Source organism: Sturnira hondurensis, unplaced genomic scaffold (assembly GCF_014824575.4).
Source record: "Sturnira hondurensis isolate 20B ecotype Veracruz unplaced genomic scaffold, ASM1482457v3 Scaffold0000780, whole genome shotgun sequence".
NCBI classification, from domain to species: domain Eukaryota; kingdom Metazoa; phylum Chordata; class Mammalia; order Chiroptera; family Phyllostomidae; genus Sturnira; species Sturnira hondurensis.
Genome location: NW_028073411.1, coordinates 15116137 through 15134410, shown reverse-complemented (window position 1 = coordinate 15134410; position 18274 = coordinate 15116137). Strand labels below are relative to the sequence as shown.

Below are 18274 nucleotides of genomic sequence, written 5' to 3'. Positions count from 1 at the left end.
GTGGTCGCGGTGCGCATGCGTGCGGGCGGCTCCGAAACGAATTTTACGCCGCGAAGCTGTGCGGGGAGGTGGTGGCTGCGCTGGGCGGGCGGTCTCGGCGACTCCACGTGCTCCCGCGGCCGGTTTCAACCGTTGGCGGACGCGGGCTGGGAGGTGAGGAGCGGTGGCTCAGAGGTCCGACCTGGGAGGCTGCGCTAGAGCGTGAGGAGGGGAGGGCGGCAGGGCTAATGCCTGCATTTCCGTCCACCAAGGCGGTCCCTGTGCTTTACGCACATGGAAGGAGGAAATCCATTCAGATCTGTTTGTGTCCTGGAGAGGTGAAAGGAGTTCTGGACTTAGAATGACCAGTTCTTCTCGGTTTTAAAATGGAAAAGTTCTTGTGCAGGAAATCCTCCCTGTCCTGGGCGAAGCAGGACAGTGGGTCACCGCCGGGCTGCAATGCTGGGGACAGGGCTCTCGTCTTCTCTGGGGCTTGGGGAGCTCGGTCCTTGCGGAGGAGACCTCAGGGCATAGGGGTTGAGGGCACGGACTCAGGGCCACATGTGAGTCCAGGTTTGCCACCAACGGGTCGTTTGACCACCTTAATGTCTTTGTGCCTCAGTTTCCATGACTCTCTAAAGGGAATGCTGCAGAACCTAACTCAGGACTGTCGTGAGGGTTGCAGGAGCATAGACGTGCTAACTCCCCATGACAGGGCTTGGCACATAGTAGGGTGCTCAATAAAAGTCAGGATGTTCTGCAGCTCCCACGTCTGAGGAGACAGGTAGGGGAAGGAGGTGGGCTGTGTTTGCAAGGCTGACTCTCCAGAGAGACCCCACTTGGGACTGGTTCACACAGCACCCCCCCCCACCCCGTCCCGGTATCTAGCATAGAGCCTGGCAGGTGGCTGCCTTCCACAGAGGGTTGTTAAACCAGAGAAGGAATGCTGTTGAAGACATAGGGGGTGATGTGGATGGTGAGGTTAGGTTGACTTCTCTCAGCCTCCGTTTGCTCATCTGTTAAGTGGAGATAGATGTACTGTCTTCTTGGGGGCATTGCAGAGTGCAAGGGAGTGGTCCTGTGTCGTGCTCATCAAAGCCTCCTGGGTTTAGGTGGGATGGTGGACCGTCTGGACTTGTGTGTCCTTCCTTGCACAACACCTGTGGTCTCTGGGACCTGTACCCCTGAAAGAAAGGGCTGGCCTGGTTGGGCTTACCCCTTGTTTTACAAGGGAGAACTTGAAGTTCAGTGGGACAGTGACTACCTTCAGGTCAGAGTGCTCAGTGGGGGAGACCGTGCTGACATTGCCAGTCTGGCCTGTCAGATGAACTCTTGGTGGTGGTGGTGGTGGTGGTGATGGGGTTTAGGTCTGTGTGTATATTTGTTTGAGAATGTTTTAAGAATAGGGGATGTAATTTTTGTAAAAAAAAAATATACAGAAACAGAGAGGGAGGAAGGTAAAAAAAAAAACCCACCCCAAATACCAATCCTGGAACTAAACCTGAGGTCATGTTATCAGGGAACATGGTGGTAGAGTAACACCCATGGTGGGGAGCCCGGGGAGCCCGGAGTGAATTTTGGAGGATAGATGAATGGATTGCAGGTCGTATTTAAAGAAGCATGGGGTTAGGTGGGCACTGGGTGTCATAACATCGATATGCAGATTCATAGGGCACAGGAAATTCTACCTTTGGGTAAGGATGAATCTTCCATATTGTGTATCTTATTTAACTTTTGGCACAATGCTCTAAGACCCATTTGATATGTAAATGGTTCAAGTTAGGGTACCCTGAGGTCATTTAGTTTGCAATTGGCAGATACGGGCTCCAGCTCAGATCCTCTGGCCCTGCATCCAGGCCCAGTGCAACAGAACATGGCTACCATCTTGATTAGTTCCTCACAGTTCCCAGCCCCTCACTGATTCTGTCTCTGCCCCTCAACTGAGCATCACTTTCCAGTACCTGACATGCTCCACTGCGACACAGGTGGTTTGGCACAGTGTGGCCTGGCCTGAGAATTAAGACATGGATTCTCATGCTTTCCAATGGAAGCTCACTTGTACAGCCTTTGAATTTTTCTGGGTGAGGGTCTCAAGATCCTAGATGCCAAGTAGTGGCCAAGTCAAGATGAGAGGCGGGGTGGGAGCTGCGGTGTGTCGCCTGGCTGTCAGGCTGCCCCCCCACGGAGTGTGCCTCCAGGCAGATCGCGTGCCCTCGCTGAGTCTGGATGCCCGTGTGGCCAGACCTCTTTGGGGATGTCGGTGCTGTTGTGGTCCTAAGTGTGGAACGGCTTTGTGGACAGCTGGTGGTCACGTTCTGTCATTCTTCACCCTTTCCTCAGGTTAGGGCATGTGGCGAGAACTCAGTGGATTAAACAGACAGACAAAGAGACAGCCGGAAGCTCACACAGAGGACCTGGCTGACTTTACGGGAGGGCACCTGGATTAACCTGGGTCCCAGTGTGCACTCATGTGCTTTCTGCCAGTCCAGAAACACTGCTTTCTGCTCATCATTCTCTGCTCTCTCATGCCTGCATCTCTAGGAGAAAGGACACATGGAATCTGTGGTTGATGGGGACCCAGCCATGGGCAGTGAGAGTGAGGAGCCAGGGAAGGAAACGAGGACTCTTATTTAGGTTCAGCCCCTAGGGAACGCTGTCTTTTTACACTTGGGGCCAAACACCGAATAACACCCGAGCCCAGCGGACGGTGGCCTAAGTCTGCCTGCAGCACGCTTCCAGCTCTCCTCTTGTCCAAAGAGGAGATGTCACGAGTTTCCAACACATCATTTGAAGGTTTAATTGTTTACATTTCTTTCACACTTAGTCTTATGAAATATTAGTAAGTTTAATTTTTTGTTTTAGGCAATGCTTGCTATCTTCAGTTGGAGGGACTGATGTCACATGGTGTGTTTTTGTAAGTTTTGTTGCATTTGCAAGTCTGAACCCCTGTCTGCTGTGCAGTTTGGATGGTTTTCAGCTGCTGTTCTGTGCAGCCCACTCCCCATACAGACAGATAGACACACACACACACACACACACACACACACACACACACAGGTGTTTCCCCAGGGGGCTAGGTCAGGTGTGAGGCCCAATCAAGGTGACCCTTGGCTGGTGCTGGGATAGCCTCTGGGCTCTGAATAAGTGAGCAGTGAGCTGCTTCTGGCCTTGCTTCTCTCATTAGCCAGCAGGCAGCCACGGTGCTCCTGTGTCATATCAAGGGCAAAGACACAGGCAGGCTGTGAAGCCCGAGGAAGGCACTGAGAGACTGAGTCTGACACCTGTGCCCGCTGCCCTTTGTGTGTGGGAAAGACAGTGCACCGGTTTCTACCCATGAACATTGGCCGCACAAGACTGAATGAAAGGGTTGGGGGCATCTTTCCTGTGGACGTGTGATCGAATTCTAGTCTTCTCTTGGCCGATGTTTAGTCTCTGGGGCTAATCCCCACAGGGGTGACATGTTTTGCACAGATACTCCCAGCGTCTTTGTTGTCAACATCACTGGCTCCTTTTGGTCTATACATTTTGTTTCCGCCTATCCTTCCCAGGACCTAATTCCAGGCCTTTTATGACAAGCTGAGTCTCCCAAGGGGATGTCAAAGCTTGCTGAAGCCTCCTCTTCCCTCGTCCCCCTCACCCAGGAAGCAGAATAAACTTCAACAAGGAAGGTCAGAAAGCTCTAGGGCCCAGGGGTGTCCAGCCTGTGGCCCAACACAAAATTGTAAATTACTTAAAACATTATGGGGTTTTCTTTTTTTGTGATTACGTGTTGCAGTGTATGTAATGTGTGGCCCAAGACAACTCTTCTTCCAGTGTGGCCCAGAGACGCCAAAAGGTCGGACACCCCTCCTAGGCTTAACTCCGAGGGGGTATTTGTCATTGTTGAATTGCATTATGAACATACTCACACATTTTTCAGCAGATAATTTGACTTATCACAGCTGCTTCTGCCTTTGTGTGCGATGGCCCTCTGTTTCTTGGTGATGAGTTAATGGTGTGCCCATGTTCTCATACCAAAGTGGCCCTCCCGACTTTATTTGATGCCATGGTGCTGGCTCTTGTTACAGCCTTCGTTCCCCCTGAGAGGCCGGGCCGCCACTGTCCTGGCTGCCCATCACTAACTGAGCACCCTTCCGCCCTGCGCAGAACACTAAGCTTGGAGGGAGCCAGGTCATAGTCCCCGTGGTGCCCGCCTCCCCAGGACTCGAGACAGTTTCACACACCTTCGGTGCACCCAGTTGGGGAGGTGGCGTGGTTGCTGTGCAGCCCAGAGTGCACAGGCTGTTGCCTTCCTTCGGATTCTGTGCGAGGCTGTAGCCGACCACGTGCCCTCCCTTGCTCATCTACGCCAATGGCCAGTAGGGGGCGCCTGGGCCAGGCCTGCGTTTGTACATAGCCCCACAGGCAAGCTCGTGTCCAGCAATGCTCTGAAGGGCCACAGGCCCCCACGAGACATCGGGTGGGTCTCGTAAACCAGGAGCTGCAGCCAGGACGTATATTCCCGTTCAAGGCTGAGTGGCCAGGAGCAGCCCTGGTCTCTGCTTCGGTGTGAGCGCTCGAGCAGTGGCCGGCCCCTGGTGGTGGCGGAGGGAGTGATTCAGGCACGAGCCTGCTCTGGGCACCAAGCGGCCCCTGTTTGCGCTGAAGGGTTTTGGGGTGAAAAATCAGACGGCCCCAGTTTCCTTGATCTTTGCCCCAATTTCCCTAGCGAGCAAACAAGTGCTGGGTAGAACAGTTCTCAGTAGTTTTGCTGCGACACAACAGTACTGTGAAACAACAGTATTCTTTAAGAATCTAGCGACTAAAAAATTACATATGCATGGCAAGTTACACTTGCCACACTTCTGTCACACTTTAGATAGTTTTGCATTTCTTTGAGCAGAGTGACAGCTCCGTGGGTTTTTAAACAGTGGTTGTATAGATCTGTGCGGCCATGTGTGATGCCGACCCAGTGCTGGGTGCAGGGGGGTCTGTGCGCCCGCCAGTAATTCAGCCCCCAGCATTGAGGACGGCCATGGGGGTCCCCTGTTTATTGCGCCGACAGGAAGCCCACGAAGGAGGCCCCTCACCTGTTCCCTCTCTGCTGGGCCCGAGGGCACAGGCACCTGTGTTAACACCTGAGGGTCCGTGGTAAAGCCGCACGAACACTGCTTGTGCTCATGGGGGTTGTTTGTGGGGGGCTTCCGTGCTTTCTAAAGCGCCCTCACCCCCATTATGTCCGTATTGTGTCGGTATTTGGGGACCTGAAATAGTTGGCAGTACACACCTAAGGGTGAGAGATTGGTGGGACGTGGAGAAGGGGAGAGAGAGAGTTATTAGAAAAGGTAAGATATTTCACTTAATGCCCCCCAAACTTTTCATGTTTAGAAAAGTTCAGCACTGGCTGGTATAGCTCAGTGGATTGAGCACAAGCCTGCAAACCGGAGTATCGCAGTTCGATTCCCAGTCAGGGCACATGCCTGGGTTGCAGGCTAGTTCCCAGCAGGGGACACACGAGAGGCAACCATACATTGATATTTCTCTCCCTCTCTCCTTCCCTTCCCCTCTGAAGATAAATAAATAAAGTCTTTAAAAAAAAAAAAAGAAAAGTTCAAATCCTGGTTTGGCTACCAAGTTCAAATCCTGGTTCTGCTGCTGTGTGACCCTGGGCAAGTTACCTACTCTCTCTGTGCTTCAATACTTCATGTAGATGGAACGATAGTCTCTCCCTCGGAGTGTTGCTGTGAGTATTCCTGTTAACGTGGGTGAAGCTCTGAGAGGGCCCCAAGTGGTGAGCAAGCCCCCCGGAAAGTTAGTCATCGGTGCTGTCGTCAGTCACAGTTTTGCTTCCACGGTGGTGGAGGTGCATGGAGATTGCTAACCAGCTTGGACCCTTGTCTGTAGTTATTTTCATGTGAAATGCTGGTTGAAAAGTTAGCCGTATGATTGTTTATTGCGAATAAAAGTTTCAGATTACAATGATGATTACGTCTTTTTTCCCTTTATTTTCAATTTCTTTTAGGATAAGACTTACCTTCTCTCTTGATAGAGCATATCACAGCGCTCAGGTAAACATGGTCTTTTTTACCTGCAACGCGTGCGGCGAGTCCGTGAAGAAGGCGCAGGTGGAGAAGCACCTGGCTGTCTGCCGGGGCTGCGAGTGCCTCTCCTGCATCGACTGCGGCACGGACTTCTGGTGAGTCCCGTGTGGCTCTCGTGGGCTGGATGAAGGCCCAGGCCGGGGGGGGGGGGGGGGGCATTTCCACAGAGCTTTGAAAAACAGGCGTGCTGGAGGGAGGACATCACGAAAAAGGCAGGAGTGGGTGCAGGACCACTTGCCTGGCAAGCGGTGGACAAGTTAGGGAGAAGACTGGGGGAGGGGGGGCCATGGTGGCAGGCGCCTCGTGAGCCCATCGCCAGGGCCTGGGCAGGGGCCGTGGAGCAAGGCTTCTGGGGCCGGTGTGCCGACCGCACTGAAGAGATGGCTGGCAAACCGGAAAAGGGGTGCCCTGCTTCACAGTGGGGGGCATGCGAGAGGAGAGGTCAGGCCCTGCCAGGAGATCAGAGGTGGGGGGCTCCTGCTCCCCGAGTGCGTCCGACACTTCCACTGGAGCCGGGGGCAGGGCAGACCTTGCGTGCTCACCCGTGGTGTCTTCGGGAGGGTCATGTGCAGCTGGCTGACCTCCTCTGTCTTCTCCCCTCCCCTCTTCCCCCCGCCCCCCCGCAGCCTCAGAGGGTCCAGTGAAGGGGCGGCTTTGCTGCCTCTGCCCACTGTCCTCTGTGGCATCTGAATGCTATTTGCCAACAGTACATTTTAATTTTACGTTAGAGCACTGATATTTAAAAAACATTTGAAAACTGCTATAGTCCTTGTTCATACCTAATCCTAGGAAGAACCTTGATATATAAAACAGGTGAAATTGGGGTCTTTCTCACTGGGGGTTTTGCCCCTGACCTTGGCCCACATGTTTCCCTGAAGTCCCGTACAACCTCCAAAAGATTGAGGCAGAATTGAGATTTTCCTTCTTCCCAAGACTCTGAGATCCAGAACGTTAATGCTCTAACACCATTAAAAAATATATTTTTATTGAGATGTAATTGACATATAACATTAGTTTCACGTGTATGTCATGACTCAATATCTGTATATTGCAAAAGTCTAGTTAACATCCATCCCTGTACCTAGTCCCGAAAAGTGTTTTCTCGCGTGACGGGGACTTTTCAGCTCTGACCCCTCAGCCACTCGCAGACGCGCGGTGCGGCATTGCTGACTGCGGTCCCGGTGCTGTGGGGCACCCTCGGGCCTTTTCAGCCTGGTGTGGTCTTTATTGTTTTTATTGGGCTATATTGATGTACAGCATTCTGTTAGTTCTGGCACCACCATTTCATACCAGCTGTTAACTAACCTCCAGCTACTTCCTGCCTGCCTGCTGTGTCACCTGGAAACCTTAGGGATGTTGTAACTTGAGATCAAGCCACCTATTGCAGAGAATTTTTTAAATTCAGTGTAGAGTCACTTATGACTGAAAGCAAGTCCTGCTCATCAATTTGGTTTAAGGCATTTGGATATAAAGGTGGGGGGGAAGTTCGGTGGCAGGTTCCGCAGTGGCCGGTTTGGCGGAAGGAGGCCGAGGCTGCGCAGCGCGGGTTGGGGGCAGAGTGAGTGAAGCAGGTGGGCGCGTGGGGGCAGTGGGCGGGGGAGGAGCGGCACCGGGCCAGCCTGCGACAGCTCTGCTCTGGGTGTCATCTGACGGCGGAACCTCCGTCACCTCACAGGGGCGATGACTACAAAAGCCACGTGAAATGCATGAGTGAAGACCAGAAGTATGGTGGCAAAGGCTACGAAGGCAAAGCTCACAAAGGCGATCTTAAACAGCAGGCGTGGGTTCAGGTAAGGTCTAGTGCGTCTAGTAGCTTCATCTGACACCTTCCACTTTTCTCTGAAGCCTGGGAAGCTGACAAGGAATGCGTCGTCCATGCAGACTGGACCCAGAAACAGCACGTCTTAGCACAGGCCAGGGTTGAGCAACCAAGCCTTGCAGGAGAGTTCTGTGTTTCTCTGTTGGTAATCGCAGTGCCGTTTGTCTTTAATCCATATGTTTTGTACACTTCTTGCAAAAATATTTTAGAATTCTCACCAGCTTTCACTTTGCTGTGAAGCTTTTATAACTCAGATCCAGTTAATCTGTCCTTTCTGTTGGTATCCAAACCAGGCAAAATAAAGACATTTTCATAACTATGAGGAATTTTCTACTTAAATAAAAATGGTACCATGCACAATAAAAGTGACAAAGCAACAAAATCCCTAATTCATTGAGAAGTGTGACTTCCAGAATGTCGCTCACCACTTACAGGACAGACAGCAGGAAGAAGCGTTCAGAAAGGAAGGGAGGAGGATGAAAAGAGCTCTCATCGTGTGGAGGTTCTGTATTTTCCTAGAAACCAAGGAAGTAACAGTCACTTCCTCCGCGACAGAGTTTGAGCGTGAACTTTCCGACAGTGACCAGCTCACTGAGCACGGACTCCTGGCCAGGGGAGGGCTTTGTTCGTGGGGGCGCCAGAGTGTGTCCAGCGTGGACCGTGAAGCCAGCGAAACCCCCTGTGATACGCGGGCTGGCCTCCATCAGGCCGTCCTTTTGGTGCTACATCTGTCACCCCCCCACAATGGAGGACACTCGTAGGCCCCTCAGCTGGAGGAGCCTGTGTGCGTGGGTTCTGCCTGCTGTCGCTGCACCGTGGAGGAGGAAATCTCTCCAGCGGGCACCGGCACACGGTGGCTGCCACCCTCCGCCTCCGCGGAAGCAGAGTCTCACTGGCGTGGAGCCAAGCCTGGGTGTCCGCACGCCTAGTCCTTTTTGCCCGTATTTTGTGGTATTCCATTTTGTCTGATCATTTTTGGTTTGTTCACATTCTTTTTTCCAGTGTTGCAAAGTGGTGGTGAATTATACATGATGTAAAGTTGGGCATTGTGACCATTTTTAAGTCGCCAGTTATTAAGTACCTTCACTATCCATGGCCCTTTCCCAGCTGAGTGATGCTGACAGCCCGTCAGAAGTCATCACCGGACTGTCTGTGCGAGGGTTTATCTGTGGGCTCCCGGTCCCCTGGTCTGTGCGTCTGTGCCAGTTCCGCGCTGTTTCCATGGTTGTGGCTTTGTGTAGAAGCTCTGAAACCAAGGTGTGAGACCTCCAACGTTGTTCTTCTTTTTCAAGATTGTTTCAGCCACGGTACCCCTTGGGAGTCCCGTTTGAATATCAGTGTAGAGTCTTCTATTTCTGGGGGGACAGTCACTTGGATGTTGGTAGGGGTTGTGTTTGAATCTGTGGATCTCTTGGGTGGCACCGAACTCTTTATTTATTTATTTTTAGACAGAGGGGAAGGGAGAGAGAAAGGGGGGAAGAAACCTCAATGAGTGGTTGTGTCTCATGTGTCCCCAGATGGGGACCTGGCCTGCAACCCAGGCATGTGCCCTGGCTGGGAATTGAACCTGTGACCCTTTGGTTCACAGGCCAGTGCTTAATCCACTGAGCCACACCAGCCAGGGTGGTACTGACATCTTAATAAGTCTTCTAATCCAAGAATATTTCCATTTATTTGTGTCTTTTTTTCAGCAGTGTTTTGTAGTTTTCAGTAGATATTTTTTATAAATTTCTTGGTTAAGGTTGTGCCTAAGCAGTTTATTCTTTTTCATGCTATTGTAAATGGAATTGTTTTCTGTGTTTCTGTTTCAGGTTGTTATTTTGTACAAATGCTCCTTGAGCATTGTGTGTCAATTCTGCAGGTCTGCTGACCTTGCTGAGTGGGTCTCAAGGTTCTTTCTGCAGAGTCTTCAGGGTGCTGCACATGTAGGAAGGCCGTGTTGGCTGTGAACACAAGTCATTTTACTTTCTGATTCGGATGCCTTTTACTTCCTTTTCTCACCCGATGGCCCTGGCTAGGATTTCTGATGCTAATATGGGGAATTAGTAAGCATAGGCATTAATACAGAATCTGTACTGGAAATGTGAATTCTGTAGCCATGACTACAAGCAACTCATGTGTCAGTTTATTGCTTTTGTATTGTCTTCCCTTTTTCCAGAAAATTAATGAATTAATAAAAAGACCCAACGTCAGCCCCAAAGTGAGAGAACTTTTAGAGCAAATTAGTGGTTTTGACAACATTCCCAGGAAAAAGGCAAAATTTCAGGTACGTAGTTGACAGGGCTTTCCTGACCGAAGGGGGCTGGGCCCACTGGTGATGTGGGCCCTGTCGGATGGGACGCATGTTCCTGTTTTCCTCTTTGTTTCTTGTAGAATTGGATGAAGAACAGTTTAAAGGTTCATAATGAATCAGTCCTGGAGCAGGTGTGGGATATCTTTTCTGAAGCTTCCAGCAGCGTAAGTCCGATCTCATTTCAGATTTGTAGTGCGGCAGAATGCGTAGTGGTAATGTGATGGGAATGTCTTATTTTTGGAGGTCAAGACAGCCTTCTTTTTCAGAGCCTCTTTGGGCCTTCATTTATGGGAAGGAATAAACTGAATGCCTTGCAGAGAAGAGTTCCTTATTGTGCACAGAAAGGTATTTTACCCCAATGTTTGATCGTGGTGGCAGCTAGCATGCGATGACGGGCTTAGCAACCGGGCAGCGGGCGCATTGGAAAGAACAGGGCCTTGGGTGTCTGGCGGGCCTGGGCTGAGCCCTGCTGCTCTGCACCAGACGTTCGGTCTTGGGCACGGGAATTAACTTCTCTGAGCCTCAGTTTCCTTTACGTTAAAAAGTGGATCGTCATATTCATTCATTCATTCATTCCTGACTGAGAGCCTGATCTGTGCCAGGATGTTAACAAAACTACAAACTACCTCATGTGGTGAGAGTGCCGTGAAGGGAAGGAAACAAGGTGGCGCCACAGAGTGACTGGGTGGTCTTTTAGGAAAGGAGGAGGGTCACAAGGGCCCCTTAATGTGCTGCAGTTTTAAAATAGATGAGACTACAAAAGCCTTCCGCCTGGTGCCCAACTCTCTGGCACTCGCAAGCGTCTCTTTCCTTCTGGTGGAGGGAGGATTCCACGGGGCTTAGTCGGTCAGCTGCCTGCCAGTCAGAATGGGTGTGTGCGTGAGTCCCAGACGGAGATGCCCCCGCAGAGAGTGTGGCGTGCTATTGTGCAGCTGTGCTGTGGGTTACATTGTTAACTTGATTTTTTTTCATGTTAAGTCAGTTGCACTCTCTTCCTGTTTGGATCTTACGTCCCCTTTGGAGACTTACATCATTAGTAGTTTAAAAAAAAAACAGTGGGTCTGGCTGGTCTTTGATTCCGGTTATGTTCCAGTTGATTTGCTTTATATACAGAGAATAATTTGCTTTCAATGGTTTATTTAAATTAAAGTCGTTTTTAGAAGCAGGACGCAGGTGCCGATTGAGTAAGGGAGTGTGTACAGGAGTGGGAGGCGCTCTTACCCAGGCCGTGTGGCTCCCCAGTGTCTGTGACCCCTCACCACCGTCCGCCACTCTGTCTAGGCGCCCGACGGCCTCTCGGGCACCGGCTCTTCTGAGTGACGACGAGGCCTTTCCTCTGTCTGGCGCCTGGTCGCTCACAGAGCCCTTCACGTGCTTCGGCCTGGTGTGCTGAGCGCCCCTGCACGGGCTCCTGACATTTCTCGTTTTATTTGTGCACCATCTGTACGAGAAGGGGTCACTGCCTTCGTTTTACAGACAAGGAGACAGGTGCAGAGCAGATAAATAACTTGCCCCGGTCTCCACAGAGCTGGGACTTGGACCCAGCTCTGCAGATACATACCCTTCTAGTTTCTGCCACACGAAGCGCTCGCCTTTCGTTGAAAAGCAAGGTGGACAGTGAGCCAAAAGTAACGGTCTGGCTGAAGTGATCTAAGGGTTCCTCCCACTCCCAGGCGAATGGAAGGGTCTGTTGAGTGCAGAGAGGGTGTGGGCGTGGGCAGTCCCCCGGTTTGTGTGTTTCTGCCGCGGGCTAACTTGTGTGGGCTGGTCACGGCTCCGAAGTGGTGAGTAGTGAAGACGGTTTTTTCTTGGAACAGGCTGTGCAGTAGGTATACTCAGTGAGTGGACAGGTGTGTCTGGAGTGAGTACTGAACATGTTTCTTGGTTTTGCTTAATAATAAGGAACCAGTCAGTAAAGGGCAAGATCAACAGCCACTCAACCAAGTGGTGAAGCCACCTGCAGAAATCTCCACCAAGGTGGCACCTTCCAAAGCAAATGACACCGTGGAAGGACAAGTAGAGGTGAAAAAAAACAAGAGAGAAAGGAAGGAAGAGCGGCAGAAGAATAAGAAAAAAGAAAAGAAAGAGCTAAAATTAGAAAACCACCAAGAGAATTCAAAGAGCCAGAAGACTAAAAAGCGCAGAATGAGAGAGGAGGCGGAGCAGGAGGCTGGAGCCGGGGACGCCCCCGAGGCCGCAGGCCCCCCAGGGAAGAAGGGCCACAGGAAGAAGAACAAGGGCCGGCGTGTGGAGGAAGGGGCAGTGGATGCAGCCGCGGAGGAGGCCGAGGCCCGGGCCGGCTCAGGAAAGAGAAAGCGGAAGCTCTCCGAAGGTGTGTGGTTCGCTCATGCTGTGAGGCTTTTAAAGACTAGTGCTGTGGACTTGGGGTGTAAAATCTGTTAGACCTTGCTTTTTCAACCAGGCAAGACAAAGAGCGTAAGTTTTGGGGTCAGGCCAAGCTGGGCTCAGTCTGGGCAAGTGACCTCACCTCTCAGCTCCCCGTGTGCCCCCGGCCTAGAGGAGAAACCCCACATGCTGGGCTGCCCGGGGACCAGCACAGTGATGGATGGACGTGTAGCGGATGTCATAAATGCCAAAACCTGACTTTTTAAAAATCTCTGTTTAGTTGAAGCAGATTCTAAGAAGAAAAAGATAAAGTTCCCAGGACATTCTGAGGGCGGAGAACCAGAAAACCATGAAGCTACTCCTGTAAAAGGTACCACTTGGGGCCCCACTGGGGGGTGGGGGGCCAGTCCGCTGCAGCCCCACCTCGTCCACCAACAGCTGTGGTTCAGTCCCTGGTCGGGGCACATACCTGGGTTACAGTTTCGATTGCCAGGGAGGGCACAGGGGGAGGCGACCAATCAGTGTGTCTCTTTCACATCTCTCCCCCCGCTTCCCTCCCTCTCTTTACCCCACCTCCTCTGGCTCTCACCCCTCTTCTTCTTGGTTAAAGATTAAAAGTTAAAACAGGTATCACTCCCATCATTTGGAAAGCTCTGCCCTCTTTAGGTTCGGGAAGGAGATGGTGAACCAGGGCCTTTTGGCGGGTCATACCCTCCAGAGGCATGTGGGAGACTTTGAACTAAGGTGTGACCCCACAGTCATCGATGAGAAGTGTGCGAGTCCCCCTTGCAGGGTCTGTCTTGCTGTGAGGGGAAGGGGAAAGCAGCCAGGCCCGGGAAGAAGTGTGATCTCTGGAATTGAAAAGAAGCCCAGCACTGCTTTCCGAGACCCGCTTCCCTGCCTTTCTGCCAGCCAGACCCGGCCGTTCCCCTTCTTCTGTGGGTTCGTCCCTAGTGTCTCCTTGCTTGGAACTCCGTGGCCGCCCCTCTTCCTCAGCTGGACCGTGAACTTGTCAGAGCCCAGTCCCTGGCCTCTAAGGCTCCTGTTAAATGCCCCCCCTCCACAAAGCCGCCCCTCTTCCTCAGGCCTGAAGCGTCCCCTGGGGTCCAGCCAGTTAAGAAGAGATCCACGGACTCAGTGGGAGTTGAGGCTTTGTTGGTGGAGGTTCGGAGACTGCCCGCCCAAGTCTGGGCTCAGAACCCACCCTCCAACTTACTGTGTATACGCGAGGCTTTTACAAAATGGTTGGGGGTCATCGTCGATTCTCGTGAAGTTGTGGAGTGAGTCTTAGCCCACGGGTAGCGACATTTGTGGCTGTCCTCTCACATTCCAAGTGACGCTCCTTTGCTCATCTGGCTCACTGTGCTTAGCTCCCTGGTCCTGGTGGATGCTCAGTCTTGCTGCGGTCGTTCAGTGCAGCTGTGTCTCTTTACAGGGATTTGTAGTGGTGACGGTGTTTGTGACGCTTAGGTAACCTGCTCACTCGGAGAACAGGGGTGGTGAAGGGTAGCCGGGCTTGCAGGCCACGTGCCTGCTGTGAAGTGCAGTGTGCTCCATCCACACGGGGTTGGCTCCTGTTCGGGGAGCAAACAGATGTGCGGAGGTCATTTCTTTACCCTTCTGGTAGCGGGCAGCATGACAAAACAAAAGGTTTTACATGTTGTTCTTCGTATTGCAGGTAAATTCAACTGGAAGGGGACCATTAAAGCAATTCTGAAACAGGCGCCAGACAACGAAATAGCGATAAAAAAATTAAGGAAAAAGGTATGGCCCATGAACTTAGGTACATAAGCTGGGAAGAATGAGTTCTTTATTTTAAAATGTACAATTCTTAAGACTACCTAGAATACTATAAACTTGCGTGTGTGTGTCTCAGTGGCTTCCACATCTCCCTGGCGATCCATCTGGGCTGGTGGGGCGGGGACAGGCCGAGTCCTGTGACCCCTCTGCAGCCGGAGCAGGGCCTGCATTACTTGGAGATTGTTCTGGGTGGTTTGCTGACTTTTGATCTCTCCAGAGCAACGGTTTCTTCTCTGTTTTTAACTCTTTATTGATGGGTGGCCCACTGGCAGCCAGGCGCTTGCACACACATGGCTGCCTGGATTTTCACAGGCAGAGCCCCGTGTGACCGGCACTGGGCCTTTTACTTCTCGATGCTGCCCCCTCTGGGTTAGAGGAAGAGCATGTGAGGTCGGTTCCCAGGACAGGGACCCTCGTCTGACAGCTGTTCTTCCCTGTGAAGGTTTTGGCTCAGTATCACGCGGTGGCGGACGAACATCACAGGTCTGAAGAGGAGCTCCTGGTCATCCTCAATAAGAAAATCAGCAAGAACCCCACCTTTAGGTTACTAAAGGACAAGGTCAAGCTTCTGAAATGAACATTTTTATATTTATAAGTTGAGTGCATTCTGTTGATTTCTTCTTTTCACTCCTGTTTGTAAAACATGTCATGAATAGTAACAACTGACATCTTACTTTCCTAACCTGGACTTTTAAGTTAAGAAGAATGTATATTTTTGGTAGAACTTTTATGAGAAAATAAACTGTATTGTCCAAAATACTAAATTCGTGATGGTGAAAGTAACTATATGTATTCCTATATAGAAAGTATTTTTAAACGTCACAAGTCAAAAATATCCCCCCCTGCTTTGCTCAGACTAAAACGTATTTGTTTGAACCACATCCTTTCTGTGCGAGGTTGTTTGTGGGTGTGTCTGTGTTGGTGAGCAGTGTGCCCGAGTCACAGCGGTCCCGCAGGTGTGGTGCGCACAGCTGTTGTGCGTGGTGACCCTTCCCTGGCCTGGGGCGCTGCTCTCAGAGGGGGTTTCTCTGGATGCTGTGTCCACTCTGCAGAAGCCCCAGTGTCTCTCAGCCAAAGACAGATCTGGCAGCAACTAGGCCCGGGTGTGGCCTGGGCCCAGGTCCCGGAAAAGAGCTTGTGTGACCGTGCCCACTGCTGAGCCCGCTGTGGCTCCGGTCCCCTGGCTGGACCGAAGCGCTTTCAGGCGTGCGGCCCCAAGGCCTAGCTCGCTGTGCTGGGGAGCTGTGCTGGGCCACTTCCGCTGTCCGATAGGTTTTGGTCACAAGCCCCCAAAAGTGGAGTTGCCCTTTTGTGCAGGGCCAGCTTGTAGTCAGCACCGAATCCTGCACGGGAGAGCAAGGGTGGGACGTGGCGGTGAGGAGTTGGGGCGAGGGGGGTTGGCGTGGGGAGGGGCAGGGCAGGTGCTCTTGGCACCTCTGTTTGGGATGGGCCCGAGGAGCCAGTGGCTGCTCTGGGCTCGCTGGCTGAGCCTAGTAATCTGTGTGGTCAGTTCTGATTTGGGACGTGCCGCTGGGGAGTGACAGGTGGGCTTCAGTGGCACTGTGCTGGGTGAGTGAGGACTGAGGCCTTTGAGTCAGGCCTGCAGTCAGGCCCTGGCCTGGACCCTTAACGCCCTCTCTGATGCTCACTCGTTTCACCTGGACAGAGGTCCCTCTCAAGGGGTGAGTGAATGCACTAATTTGTGTAGCGTACACAGCACTGTCCCTAAAACCTAGCGGAGACACATTCAGTCGTCACTCTCACTACAGTTACTGTCCTCAGTTAGTGTTTGAGAGCCTTGGACATTCTGGAAAATGGGGAAGTCAGGGACGTGTGGTCAGGGTCGAAAGCAGAGCCCGCTGTGACTCCAGAGGCCGGTCTGGGAGGTGCTTCTGCTTTCGTGCTCCTCTGCCCCTGCGCACAGTGGGGGTGCAGGGCCACTCCCTAAGAGTCACGTTGACATATAACACCGTAACATCTTTTCAAGATTTGTGTTGATGGGATTTTTCGTCAGTTTTACTGTGATGCTGTCAGGCAAAATCTGACAAAATTAAAACATAAACTGAGCGGGTCCTCATTTCTGTCACCCCTGCCAGCCGTCACCCAAGGTTCTCAAGGCTTGGAACTTGCCGGCAGCACAGGGCAGAAACGGGCTGGCTGCTCGGGGAGGTTAGGGGGAGGCGGCCTCTTGGTTCCCTCGGAGGAAGAGGAAGCACGGCTAGGGGGCGGTTCTGATGGAGGCGGGAGGAGCCCAGGTGCTGTGTCCGGAGAGCAGGACCCACAGCCACCCCGGGGCCGGCACGGGGACTGCCCTTAGGCTTCGGCAGCTGCCCGCCTGGCGCAGACTCGAACACAGTGTTGGAGCTCCGGGGACGTGGAAACTGTTCCAGTGGTGCTGGAGAAGACTCACTGCTCCGTCTGAGTCTCAGGTGAATGTAAGATGGAATTCTTCCACGCTCTGCCTCTCCCCGCACAGGTCCGGTGGGTCTGGCACTTGGGCGTCCCCAAATCTGCCAGGGACACATTTGACACCCACCCTGGTTTTCTTACCTGCCACCTTTCTGGCATCCCTGGCATTTGTCACTATGCCCTGGCCATTTCCCGTGATGCTGCTCACAGGCAGGACTGGGGGAAGATGGGCTGCGTGTCGCCGTCGAGGCGATGAAGATGCGTGACTGTCAGAGGCTGGGGCTCTCCCTCATGTCAGGTACGCCCTGCATTTTACAGTCCGATGAGGCAACCGGGGCTCAGGACCAGGAGGCCAAGCAGGAGTGAGCCCCGGGCCACCTTCCCTCTGACCAGCTGTGACGGCCAGATGTGGGCTGACGGCAAAAGTCCGAGGATGCAGCTTCCAATGGCAAAGGGGCTTTCATGTGGTGACAGATTAAAAATTGCGAAGCCACCCGTTTGCCAGCTTCCCTCTGCCTCAGGCACGACTAGCGGCTGCTCCGGAGGTGAAGGAAGAGGACCTTTCTGAGGAGACAGGCTTTCCAGGGCCCTGTTCCTCCTTCTGTTCTCAAACCACCTCATCGTGCGGTTATGAGTAAAAGCTAATAAAGTCAAGGTGAATAGCATTTTGTAGATTTTTATTAGTATCTTTCAGAAGCTCTCATCCTTCTAAACATGTCTTCTCTCTATGAAAGTGAAAACGGAAACGGACCAGGTCCTATTAAGACAATTTGCTTTGCTAATCTCACTAGCCTGTCATTATCTCTTTTCCAAAACAGATGTACAGGAAACAGGCAGGGGAGGAAGCGGCAGTCTCCGTAGATTGTTGTGTCCTAGGTAATGCTTTCTCAGTGCTCTGGTAGTGGAAGCTACTGACTTTGTCCCACTGTGGAGAACAGACCCTCCTAGCCTCGTGTTGTCACGTCTCGGTGCCGAGCCTGGACCCCAGCACACCGTGGACATTTGCATGCTGCGCCTTTTCCTGGGTACAGGACGCTGACACCAGGGCACTCCGCCCCCCCGGGACGAAATTGGAGACCGATCAGTGCCCTCCTCGGAGATAAGAGGAACGGCATGTTCCACATATTCGCCAGGACTTTGTGCTCCCTGGAGCTCAGCGTGTATGCAGCATTATCCCTTGTTCCTTTCACGGAATGGCGGACACGGGCCTTCTAAGTGCCTTTTCCACGTGGTGAACCAAGGAGAGCGTAGTGGGTTTCTCACTTCACTGTCACTTCATATGGATTCCTAAATCATACTTGGGTGGGGACCACTGGGGCAGCCACGAGGCACAGTGACAGACACGGCTGCCTGCCTTGGTCTGGCCCCAGGGTTGCAAGTAACAGAAAACAAGTCAAGTTGGCACTGGTTTTTTTAAACGACCTTTTTTATTTTGGCTGAGAAATCTGTGCAGTCTCAACGACAGAGAGTGACCACAGGTGAGGTGATGGGAGCTTCCTCTGGGCCATGCTTATGGTTATCAGCCTTTCCAAATGTTAATATATTTTG

The 18274-nt window shown here is 52.2% G+C and overlaps 1 protein-coding gene across 4 annotated transcripts; it reads left to right on the top strand.

The window, feature by feature from the left end:
• Positions 1-14: 14 nt before the first annotated feature.
• LYAR (Ly1 antibody reactive) lies at positions 15-15073 on the top strand. 4 transcript variants are annotated; one of them, XM_037045951.1, is made up of 11 exons: positions 15-153; positions 2842-2893; positions 5669-5749; positions 5981-6154; positions 7735-7849; positions 10037-10144; positions 10252-10335; positions 12074-12503; positions 12798-12887; positions 14196-14281; positions 14760-15073. In XM_037045951.1, exons 4-11 carry the CDS (start codon positions 6033-6035, stop codon positions 14892-14894), a joined length of 1170 nt encoding a protein of 389 aa, XP_036901846.1. In that variant the 5' UTR covers positions 15-153; positions 2842-2893; positions 5669-5749; positions 5981-6032; the 3' UTR covers positions 14895-15073. The 4 variants fall into 4 exon arrangements, with proteins under 4 accessions (XP_036901846.1, XP_036901843.1, XP_036901836.1 ...); XM_037045948.1 differs by having other exon boundaries at positions 5669-5821; XM_037045941.1 differs by lacking the exon at positions 5669-5749.
• The last annotated feature ends 3201 nt before the right edge of the window (positions 15074-18274 follow it).